The sequence below is a fragment of the Corylus avellana genome, chromosome 3, assembly GCF_965113065.1.
Source record: "Corylus avellana chromosome 3, dhCorAvel1.hap1.2, whole genome shotgun sequence".
Taxonomy (NCBI): domain Eukaryota; kingdom Viridiplantae; phylum Streptophyta; class Magnoliopsida; order Fagales; family Betulaceae; genus Corylus; species Corylus avellana.
In genome coordinates this window covers 545,013-557,289 of record NC_142492.1, presented here as the reverse complement: position 1 = coordinate 557,289, position 12,277 = coordinate 545,013, and the positions used below count along the sequence as shown (strand labels likewise).

At 36.8% G+C, this 12,277-nt stretch overlaps 1 protein-coding gene and 2 pseudogenes across 1 annotated transcript; all 3 read left to right on the top strand.

Moving 5' to 3' along the window:
* Positions 1 to 821: 821 nt before the first annotated feature.
* Positions 822 to 1,801, top strand: LOC132174619 (uncharacterized protein At4g26485 pseudogene; annotated as a pseudogene).
* A 1,950-nt stretch (positions 1,802 to 3,751) lies between these two features.
* On the top strand, positions 3,752 to 4,506 carry LOC132174620 (glucan endo-1,3-beta-glucosidase 14-like; annotated as a pseudogene).
* A 1,504-nt stretch (positions 4,507 to 6,010) lies between these two features.
* Positions 6,011 to 6,492, top strand: LOC132174621 (heavy metal-associated isoprenylated plant protein 47-like). Its single transcript, XM_059586253.2, has 2 exons — positions 6,011 to 6,098; positions 6,224 to 6,492. Exons 1-2 carry the CDS (start codon positions 6,011 to 6,013, stop codon positions 6,490 to 6,492), a joined length of 357 nt encoding a protein of 118 aa, XP_059442236.2.
* The last annotated feature ends 5,785 nt before the right edge of the window (positions 6,493 to 12,277 follow it).

The window sequence follows — 12,277 nt, the reverse complement described above, 5'->3', positions numbered from 1 at the left end:
GAAACATTGAGCCCCACAACTCCCTCTCTATGGAGAGGGAGGTCCGAGGCCTCCAAAACATCGAGCCCCACACCTCCCTCTCTGTAGAGATGGAAGTCCGAGGCCTCCTAAACCCTAGATCTAAAATTCTAAAAACTGAAATTCACTTAAGAATTTCAGTGGATCTAGATCCCTGTAGAGGTTAGAGCTATTTAAATTGGGTGAAATTCAAACAGCCTGTTATATATATAGGGCCCGGGGATCTTGTTCCTGTCTCATAGATAGTTCCTTAATGAATTTCGGATTATATCCAAATTAATCCAAAGGACCACCACGAAGATCCCATTTACAATTTTCTCTTTCTTCCACTCCTGCTGCCAGGTGAACAACACAGAGAGAGACACAAACAAATGCACAGAAAAGGAGACCTCATCACTCTCATTCATGATGTATTTATACGGGAATGAGTAGCCGTTGATTTGAATGATAGTAGCATAATTTTTCTTGTCTATCCCAACGCTCATTCAACCAAGAATCTGAAGAGGTACCATGGACAAACGTTAATTAATGATGGGCATGTACGTACATGTGGCGAAGGAAAACTAGGAGACACCATCACTCCCATACATGCCTTCAAAGGGTGTCTTAGTGATCATATATAGCAGCGTCAAGCGTGCATAATTCTTCTTGTTGATTCCAATATTGGTCATTCAATCCAACGGGACGCATGGGCTCCCTCCAAGAGTGCGACTCCTATATATCCATATATATTAGAAGATAATATTAAACACTAGAGTAGAGGAGAAGTTTGAAGATTAAATTTAAGGGTTTAAGCGAATCAAATGGGTGATGAGTGTAGTAGTGTACATAACAATGGAGCAAAGAAAAGGATAAAGAAAAATTATGGCAGCTCTCATAATATACTGCTTGTGGGTGAGGGAGATTTCTCTTTTGCTGTATGCTTAGCAAAAGCATTTGGTACTGCTGAGAACATGATTGCCACCTCTTTTGATTCCAAAGGTATCAGTTGGGTGGAAACATTCTTTCATTTACTCTTCTTATGCATTTGTTTCATTTGTTTGTTTATATACTTTTGGACTTCTTTCTAACTGGGAGCTGTTGGACATGTATATATATATATATATATATATATACCAAAGAGGTATTGATGACTGAATATTCGAATGCCATGAGCAATTTGAAAGAACTGGAGGATCGAAGATGCACTGTTTTGCATGATGTGGATGCCCATACTATGAATCGACACCCTCACCTTCGTTCGAAATTGTTCGACAGGGTTGTCTTTAATTTCCCTCATGCTGGTTTCACTTGGAAGGAGCATAATGACTACCAAATTGAGTAATTAAGCTTTTCTCTTCTTTCTTTCTTTCTTTCTTTTTTTCTTTCCTTTTTTTTTTTTTTTAATGTTTTGAAAAAGTTAATGATAGTGGCCAAGCATTTCAACGAACCACATGCATATTTATATATATCAACATCTGAAATCAAGCATGTTTGGTCATGGTCACTAATGAGAATTATGTTTTTTTTCAGGCTTCACCAGGAGTTGGTTAGGGGATTCATGAGGAGTTCAATTGAGATGCTGACAGAGAAAGGAGAAATTCACATTACCCACAAGACGGCTTACCCTTTCAATAGATGGGAGATAGTGGAGTTAGGAAAAGAGATTGGGCTGTTTTTGCTTGAGGAAATGGAATTTGAAAGATGGTGCTATCCAGGCTACATTAATAGGAGAGGGTCGGGGACTAGAATCGACGAGACATTCCCTGTAGGAGAATGTTCTACTTTCAAATTCGCCAAGTGAATGCCATAAACAAATTTATTTTCCCCTTGAAGCTGCGAATCTACATATATGGAAGAGTTTCCATTTCCTTAATTCGGGGCTTTAATAATTTCATATCAGCATATTTGTGCAATCATAATTATGGCTCAAGGTTATATATTATATGATTCTCAATTACGTACCTTTTAATTTATGATATAACTTAATTTGAAGTGTGTTATTAATGGACAATTTTTTTTTCTTTTTCTTTTTTGAGAATATGTGACTAGAGAGATGGATAAATGGAAAAGAGTATCTCATCCTCAAATTAAGAGGGGTAAAGATAATAAAATAAAGTTGAACAAAAATTGATTATCAATATATATTAAAGAATATAACTAACAAAATAAATAAACAATTCAAAAAAAAAAAATTGTCAATATTGTTTAAAACATATAAATTAAATGTAACTTAATTACAATCAATTTATATATAGCTTCAACTAAACTATACGTACAATATGGCACATGAATTATGGTAGAATTGGACATATCATATGTTTCGATATACGTTTTTAACTTTATAATTATGGTAGAATTGGACAATTAATTTGAACTTTAGTTATACGTTTCTGTATAATTTTTTTTAGGTAAAATTTTAAACTTTCATTAAAATCATGATAAAACATCTTGTTCAACAATTATTTACAATATTATGAATAAAGACATGATAATCTTCCATCCGTATATATATGCTTATGGTTGAATTATCGCCTTCAATAACTTCCCTTTGTTTCCCTCATATATATATATATATATATATATATCATAATTAAAGACTTTTGAGCACTTTTTTCCCACTATCCATACAAATTGTTGTATACAATATTATGGTTCGTTTTCATTTTGTATATATAATTCCTTTAGAAATATATTAATGGTTTGGTAGTATTCGCGTCAAATTCATCATGGTCAATCACGTTTTAATTTCTTCACGGCTTATCGACTTTATAAACTAAATGATTACGCTTCGAATTACGTCATTTAAATGATTCTCATGCATATACAATCACCCATGGAAGAAACGTCCTAATTAAGATGGATAAATATTGCAAAAAAAAAAAAACTAGTCCCACCATACAAGTTGACTGAAATCCTCTAGAAAGCAGCCTCGCTAATTCTTGGGATCCCTAGAACAAATTAAGGAGAGAGTGTGAAAGAATATGGTGAAATTAAGATTCAACGGTGTCTTTTAATTATTATTGTACTACGTACAAAGTGTTGCAATCGTTCCAGAAACCGTTGAAGGTTGAATAAGGAAATTCTTGTGTTATTTTTTGTCTATGTTTTTCGAATAACTCCATGCGAAGGTATTAATTAACAAAGACTGATCGAAACATTGCCAAATTAAGTAGATCATGACATCAAAATAAAGCACGCGTTCGATAAAAATTATTTTATATTGGGAAGTGGGATCAAATTCTCAAGATTAACGATGGAAAGATTAACGCGTTGAGAAGTATTAGGGAGCCAAATAAATGAATTCAAAAAAAATTTTCAAATTGGTGTGGCAGACCGTGAGTGGTAGACAAGAAAAAGATAATTACATTTTTTTAATTTAAAAACCCTTGCCACGTCAGTTTGAAAATTTTTTTGGGTTTATTTGTTTGACTCTCTAGCACTTCTCTAATGCATTTACTACTAAACTTCTGGGATCAAAATCCTCAGCAATAGTTGGGAAAATTCGAATTGCCTACCAGGTTTTTTGTAAATCTTGACCATTCAATGTTATCCATCAACCATCAACCCGCCATATGTCCCATTACAAATAAATAATAAAATTTATCTTTTAAAAAGAAAATGTAAAATAAAATAATAAAAAAATAAAAATAAAATTATTAAAAAATATAGAGGGTGGCTGGCCACCCCAAGCTCAGCCATGAAGCCACCCCTAGGGGGTGGCTAAACCCAAAAGTTTTAATTTTTGTATACTCACTCTGTTCTTCCAATACCAGTTTCTGTGGGTGCTGAAAACCTCAATGAGGTCTCAAGCAGTGTTTTAATGACTGAAACTTGGCTCAGGACCCATGTTTTATCTCACTACCTGGCCGCCAAAATCACCACCATTGTTGCGGGTAACACTGTGCTTTGCGGCAAAGGCCAAGAGCACAAGTTGGATTTGGTCCTCCCATCTCTCAAGAACATTTATCACTCTCTTACAAGGTGGGGTTTCGAGAAAGAAATCAAAGTGTCTGCTGCTTTCTCTTCCAACTGCTTGCACCCATACTCTGCTTTTTACAGAGATGATTTGGCTGAGATAGTTATTAAACCTCTGCTAGACTTTCTGCAGAATACCAACTCAATTTACTCAGTGAACCCACCTCCAAATTTCTCTCCATTGTCAGATGAAAGTGTGAGCTTAGTGTCTTCTCACTCAGAGTCCATCGTAAAGCTTGGATTTTTTGAGCTAAAAAATATCAATGTGTTGGCCTTCAGTCCAAAAGAGAAAAAGTCCGCGAGCAGGAAGCTCTCGTTCGTTGCCTACTCTGTCCCTGCCAAAATATAGCCAAAAAACCGCATCCCCCACTTTCCCAAATAGCTTCTCCACCATCTTTGACCATCCCTTTGGCTCTAGAGATGCCTTCGGTTATGGATCCAGCGAATACGCCTTTCGGTTTCACATTGCCTCCTTGTAATCCATCTTCTCCCAGCGCTCCGGCACCAGAAAAAGGAGTGATCCAAAATTAAAACTTTTGGGTTTGGCCTAGGAGTAGCCGAACCACCCCTAGGGCCGGGGGGTGGTTGGGGTGGCCGGCCACCCCCTATCCAGCCACCCCATATTTTTTTAATTATTTTATTTTTATTTTTTATTATTTTATTTTACATTTTCTTTTTAAAAGATAAATAATATTTTATTATTTATTTGTAATAGGACATGTGACAAATTGGTGGCTGTTGGATAACATTAGATGGTCAGGATTTACAAAAAATTTGGTGGACAATTCCCCAACTATTGGGGGATCCTGATCCAAACTTTTGTTCAACGCACGCCCGCCTGTTGTTAATATTAGAGAGATGAATAAGAGAGTCTCCAAGTATATAATTAATTATATGCTGGAATATCATTCTAGATCTCCAGCTAGTTGCAATTATAAGATTACTATATATATACGGGGAAATTTAAAACAAAACAAGACTTCAACAAGATAAGCAGTTGACTTCTAATTAGGGGTGGTTATTTGTGTTCGCGTGTTGGATTTAAATCGTGTCAAGGCATGTGTCTAAGGCAATATAAGTCAATAATAACTCAACCTATTTAATTAAATGGGTTTATATCGGGTTAATGAGTCACATTAACTTCAAATTGTTAGCTATTATATTGTGTGTTGGGTTTGGGCTGTGTCGATGCATGGATATAAAACTATATAAATCAACCTTAATCTGACCCATTTAAATAAACGAATCAAACTTCTTGTATTAAGTTTGTGTTATATTTACAAATTGTGTCAAAAATTAACAACCCTACATACATTGACGGCCCTTGAGGATGGTTAATGGTTATTACCAGAATTGGGAGAAACATCATGATCGGGCTTCGCTCTCAATACTGACCCTAGCTAGCTTGTAGCATATGATGTGAGCTGGTCCTTTTTCCTCTAAAATTAATCTAGAAAGGCATTCAATAATCAATATGTGAGCACATGCAATATTAATACAATGTACATAATATATAACCTAACATTTCTAGAACAGCCATCCATAATTACTTAAATCTTACAATACATTCCAGACCCTACAATCTTAGCCATTCATCTTCCTCCATTTTAAAAGTACTCGATCGTCAGATGTGTTCACCAACGTTCGTAGTCAACATGTTTTGTGGTCCGCTTAAAATATATTTTCTGGAGCCCTGGCACCCAAGCAACAACCATCCTCCTCTTAGCCCACGCCTATAAATGAACCTTGAATTTGGCTTCTTCTTTTTTTCTCCATGCACACATGCAGATCAAGCTCCCAAGAGTTCTTCCAAGAAAAAGCCGCTTCTTTCTTGTTCCTCTTCCTCTTCTAAAACATGAAGGTAAGCCTGATGATCATTAATATTACACCTACAATGCAAGCATGCAACACAAGCGAATTACTTTATAGGCCTAGAAAACATGCAACAAATTAAAGTTTTGGGCTTAGTAAACTAAATAGTATTTTTTTTAAAAAAAAATTTCTTAATTTTAATTTTTTTTATGTTATGATCCTTATGGAGCAGCAAAAAATGGTTATCAAGGTGCAAATGAACAATGATAGACGCAGAACCAGGGCCATGAAGATTGCCGCAGCAGCATATGGTACCTACAAGCATCAAACTCAATACTTTTTTTAGAAAAAAAAAAAAAAAAAGGGTTTGTTAATCTTAAAAAGTATAGTAGTCGAGCAAGGTGCACATATATAAATATGTTTATTCTACGAACAGGTGTGAGCTCGGTGGCAATACAAGGGCCAGAAAAAGATGAGTTGGTGGTGAGTGGGGAAGATATTGACTCGGTTAACTTGACCCGCTCGCTAAGGAGGAAACTTTGCTATGCGGCAATATTGAGCGTGGAAGAAGTGAAGGCAAACGCAGGAACGGCCTCTTCAGCAAGTTTGAGCAATATTTCACAGTTTCCAGCGTATTACCAACCATATCAACCGTTTCCCAAGTACTATGAAGTTGTCCACGAAAATAACTGCTCCATCATGTGATCGATCGTTGACAATTTCTGATTATTTGCAAGTACCCCTTCCCAAAACCTTAATTTGTTTCTGTTGAGTTTTGTGCACTCACCTTGGAGCGTGTTAATTAATTTGAATATTCTTGTTCCTTTTTAGATTGGTCTTTTGGCCAATGCCTGAAATAATAACAAATAAGCTACTGTTTTAGCTTATTTCTGGTTCATTATATTGTTTAGAATAATATTGTTGGCTATTGTAATTTCGTTGTGTTTAAATAGCCACGTACAAGGAGGTTCCAGCTCGATCGATCTCTCAAACCAGCTATATAGCTAGAATTATTACATGGTCCGACGAACTTGGAATGCCATTGTTCGATTCAGGGATGGGTTCAACAAATTAAGTATATCACTTTCAAGGCATAATCTCTGGCCTAAATAATTAATTATATTGCACATATTTGCAACAACAAAAATAAATAAATAAATAAAAAATAAAAACATAAGATCGTCCATATATATTCACTTACATGGCTTGAAAGGTACATTTAATTATGTATATATATATATATATTCTTATAATCCAATATCCAACAGTTTGAATTTTTGGGAATGTAACTATCAATGTTTTTATAGGACTCCGGTGAACGTAAGATTTTCTAATTTCCCCAAATACCACAACAGGGGAGATGGGAGATGGGAGATGGGTCGGCACAATGAGAGAGTTAAATTTCATTTGTGTTGGTATTATTATTATTATTATTATTTGTTAAGAATATTATTTGTTATTTACTTCTTTAGGTATTATTAGTCTATTAGGTTTACCTTTTCTTATTCTACTAGGTTTACCTTTCCTTATTCTACTAGGTTTACCTTTCCTTAATCTATTAGGTTACTTGCCTCTCTATAAATAGAGGCCTCTGTATTCATTATTAATATAAGAGTCAATACAATGTAGTCCATTGTATGCTTTCGCTCTCTCTCTCTTCTCTCTCTTTCTTCCGCTTCTAATATATTATCCAATATATTTAACATGGTATCAAAGCCAAGTTTCTGTGGCCTTCAATAAACGTCTTTTCTGGCATTTTTTTTTTCTTTTGAAGAATTTCAATCTCGTCGCCTTACATCACGCGCCGCCAAATTTTCTGCTGCCTATAGTCTCAAAATCGTGCTAGCCTATAAATCTGGAGCCGCTCAATCTATAGCCGCCGCACACAGCCTCATCACCGCCCAAAGGTGCTGTCGATTTGTTCACATGCCGCCACGTCCGGTGGATTAGACAGGTTGCGGTGCCATTCCATAGATCTTCAGCCGGTAGACTCAATTCCGTCCAGAACGCCGCTAAAGGTTATGGGACGTGCCTCCACGCGCCGCCTCAAGTTCCGGTTGTACCACCACCGCCGCCCCGCCACAGAGGTCCATTCATTTTTATTCCGGCTACCATTAGATAGATCCTCTTCCGGAGATTCCAGAATAGGCGACCGCTTCTCCAGAAACGCTAGAACGCGCCCTCACGCGCCTCTAGAAAATTAGCGCGTCAGATTTACGCGCCTAGGCGTAGTCAAATAATCCGCGCGTGCTCCACACGCGCCACCTCTTCAACATGCCACGTCAGCCCTAGCCACGTCATCAGGTCCACGTCAGCCCTGTGTGCCACATCAGGACTGCCACATCAGCCCTAATTGCCACGTCATCAATGACACGTCAGCTCTATGCACACGTCAGCCTTATGACACGTCAGCCCGATCTGCCACGTCAGCACCTTGACATGGTTGACTTTTGTAGCATTGACTTTGACTATTGACCGTTGACTTTGACCACTGAAAAAGTTGACCAGGTGTTTTCTACTCAATTTTTCGTCCTGATTTCAAATTTGTGGTCTATTTTTGCTTTTGGCATCTCTATATGGCAGAAAACAATATTATTCTCCAAATTTAGGCGTTTGTTTTATGTGGTTCAACTTGGTTCATGCTTGTTCAATTCGGTTCCATAGCCTTTTCTTTGGCGCAGTTCAATCCGGTTCATTCTTCTTGCGGTAGACACTCTCAGGTCAGAGCAATCTTTCCTCAGGTCCATGGGTTTTCGGGCCAAAGAAGCCTCTTTCAACCGGCCCACTTATGCCTTGTCAAATGCCGCCATCACCGGTCACTGCAGCCTCTTCTAGGCCATTGATCCATTACTAGTGAGAATTTTTTTTTTGGTCAGACCTTTCAACGGTCCAAGGGTTTTAGGCAGGAATAGCCTCTTCAACCGGCCATTTTTCTCCTTACTTAGCTCAGCCGACCAAGCGAGACGATCTACTAGTTAGATGAATTAGACTTTACTTCAGCCGACAAGGTGAGACAGTCCAAGGGTTTCAGGCATGATTAGCCTCTTCAACCGGCCCTGCTTATCTCAGCTGACCAGGCGAGACGGTCTACTAGCTAGAATTTTTGGGTCAGACTTTAGCTCAGCCAATCAGGCGAGACGGTCCAAGGGTTACGGGCCAAACAAGCCCCTTTTAACCGGCCTTGCTTTTCTCAGTCGACTAGGCAAGCTTCTTCATTAGTAGTAAATGGTTTTCAAGTCAAATTACTACCAAGTGAACCACGCTCCAGCTTAAATGCATTGCTCAAATTCAGGCAGAATCCACCGGTCTCTAACAACTTTTATGGTGTTACTTCGGCAATTGTTTCGGCACAAGCAGTTTTTTTTTCGACGAATTCCTTTTTCTTTCCCTTTTCGTTTATCCAAACTCAAGTTTACACATTGAGTTTGAGGGGGATGTTAAGAATATTATTTGTTATTTACTTCTTTAGGTATTATTAGTCTACTAGGTTTACCTTTTCTTATTCTACTAGGTTTACCTTTCCTTATTCTACTAGGTTTACCTTTCCTTAATCTATTAGGTTACTTGCCTCTCTATAAATAGAGGCCTCTGTATTCATTATTAATATAAGAGTCAATACAATGTAGTCCATTGTATGCTTTCGCTCTCTCTCTCTTCTCTCTCTTTCTTCCGCTTCTAATATATTATCCAATATATTTAACATATTTGACATGTCCACATGTATAAGAGCGGGATAGAAATTCGAACTAATGACCTCCGCTTCATGAAGCATGATCCTCAGCTAATTGAGCTACCCTTGGGGACTAGACGATGGTATTTTTAACATTGAATAAATGTTAAAAATGAAGCTTTTCAGTGTATATATAAATATGCGAGAGTACTGGAAGATCATGGTACATGCAGTAGTTTGAAATCTTGGACTTTAGATGATCATGTCTACTTTCTGTTTTGGGCGTTGGATCATGTCGAACAAGTACTGTTTGGTCCACGTACGATATATGGAGGATTCCAAATCATTCTCATGTTCACTGCACATAAATAACTATGAACACTTTTTCTTTAAAAAAAAAAAATCAAACGAAGGAAACGGGGAAGTGGTAACTATGAACACTTGTTGCACGTGTCTACAGAAGTCAACAACAGTGTGGGCCCTTGTCTGACTTGTCATTGTTGTCAACCAGCCACCAGGACTGACATGTTAATTATATATATCCTAATTAAGTTTAATTTGTTTGCTTAGTTTGTTCCTAGAACATTCTTGGGTATGATTACTTAAGAGTACTGTTGCCGAGGACGCATTTTTTCTTAGAATGTACGTACCATAACTTTTTTTTTTTTTTAAAAAAAAGAGAGGTGTGGCCGGATTCATTTGCTTTGTAAAAGTTGGTCCTTTAATCATTAACTTTCTGTAATATATATAAGTAGCTCTATATTAATGTTTTTCTATTTAGTGATGATGATGAGTAGTCTAATAACAAGAAATCTTCAGGTCTGTTACATATATATTTTAAAGTGACTTAATTAGAAATCATTGTTTGGGTTCTAGAAAGTAACTGCAAAAAGAACGAGCCCAACAAGTGAAATTCGTTCTTTTTTAAAAAAATTATTATTTTTGAGTACATCTTCATTCAACAACAAAACGAGTTACAAGTTTAAAAAAAAAAAAAAACCCCAACCAGAAGAGACGGGCACTTCAAAGTCCCAAACAAGATCCAGAAGCTAGGCAAAAGTCACTTGGGAATGTAGCTTTTGACAATCGCGACCCATTTTGATGGATAAAACCATCAGGAATAAAAGAACCCCTATAAACTTAGAACTAATCTGACTTCTAAAGAAGACGAACGGACTAAGAGATGACATCTTAGACTAGTCCAACTTCAGAGGAAACTGAATAGACTAAGAAGAATAAGAATAATGGAAAAAGGATCTCCAACACAGACCAAAGGTCTGAAGCCCAAATAGTTCGGGTTTAACAGAAACTTAGACAACAACAGAACATAATGAAAATAAATGACAAAAAGCAGGAAAAATCTAAGACAAAAAAAAGCAGCATCAGAAGCGGAGGCTGAGGCTTGGAAGAGCTCCAGGATGCATGTGAGGGACACATGCCAGTGAAGCTTGCCAAGAGGTTGTTGGGGAACACCAGAAACGACTGGCGGCAGTGAGGAGGGGCAAAAAAATGCCACACATGCTGCCAATTAAGGGCGCAACACGCGCCAGAGAGTGAGATCCACTCTCGGGCGCGTGGGGGATGGATGTTGGCATGGATGGTGGCGGCTAAAAGCTGGGTGGCCCAAGTTCCGGGTGGAGTGGCGCGTTTTTTGGTGTGACTTTCTGAAATCTACAGATATAATTTTGAAAAAATCCAATCCTAAAACTTCACAAAGTTTGTAGATCAAGGGCAGAGGACCACTATAAGATGTTGAAGCCGGGTGTCTAGCGATGAAAAAAGAGCTGATGGTAATATTGGTCAAAGATTGGACCTCCGAAGAGGTAGATAAAGCCTCCTCAGTGGATAAAACCTCCGAGGAGGCAGATAAAGCCTTTGAAGAGGCGGATAAAACCTCCGAAGAGGCGGTAGCAAGAAGGGGAGAGGGAAAAAGGAAGGGAGAAGTAGGGGAAATGGTTGGGAGGAGGGAGCCGTGATTCCCTCCTCCCTAGCCATAGAGCTTTTTTCTGGATAAGAGAGAACAAAGTTTTTCTTTGAGAGAGAGAGAGAGAGAGAGAAAAAAAAAATTCCTTCATGTTAAATCAACTTCCTATGAGCATAAACTAGTTTTTTTAGCTGAATTTAGTTATTATATATGCCTTATTTTCTTGCTCAAGCCGTCTTTGTAAAATAGAAGTGTTCCCTACAATTGTTAAAGTAAACTTTTATTTACTGTAACAACTTGTAAGTAATATTTAATTATATTTTCTTTCTTTCTATTTTTTTAATCTTTTCTTTCTCCCCTCTCTCTTTATGGGGAAGATAAGGAATTGATAAAAATAATAAAATAATACTAAAAAATAATATTTAATTAGAGTATATAATTAAAATAAATGTTTTGTTTGAGTGTTTAGTAAAAAACTAGTAGCTCAAATGAAAAAAAAAATTAAAAAAAAAAAAAAATTATATTTTAAGTAGTTAAAATGAAAATCCTTGCTGGAAATGCTCTAAGAGCTTAAGTTACTTCAAAGAAAAGTTAAATTCACTTTTTAAAATTTTTATTTATGAACTATTTTAATTAAAATAAGGAATAAAGTAGTGGATTACTTTAATAGTTTAATTGAAATGATGGATAAATTGTAACGTTGATTATTATTCTAGTTTAAATCATTTTTATAATAAAAATTAAAAATTTAATTATTTAAGCTAATAAAACAAAGAGTGCAGGAGCGAGCACACATGGAGAAAGTTCAAAGCCTGAGTCATTGGCAATATTGATCTACAACTAAAAGTATATACACGTACACCCAAGAGTAGTACTTCTACTATCAACATCACCAG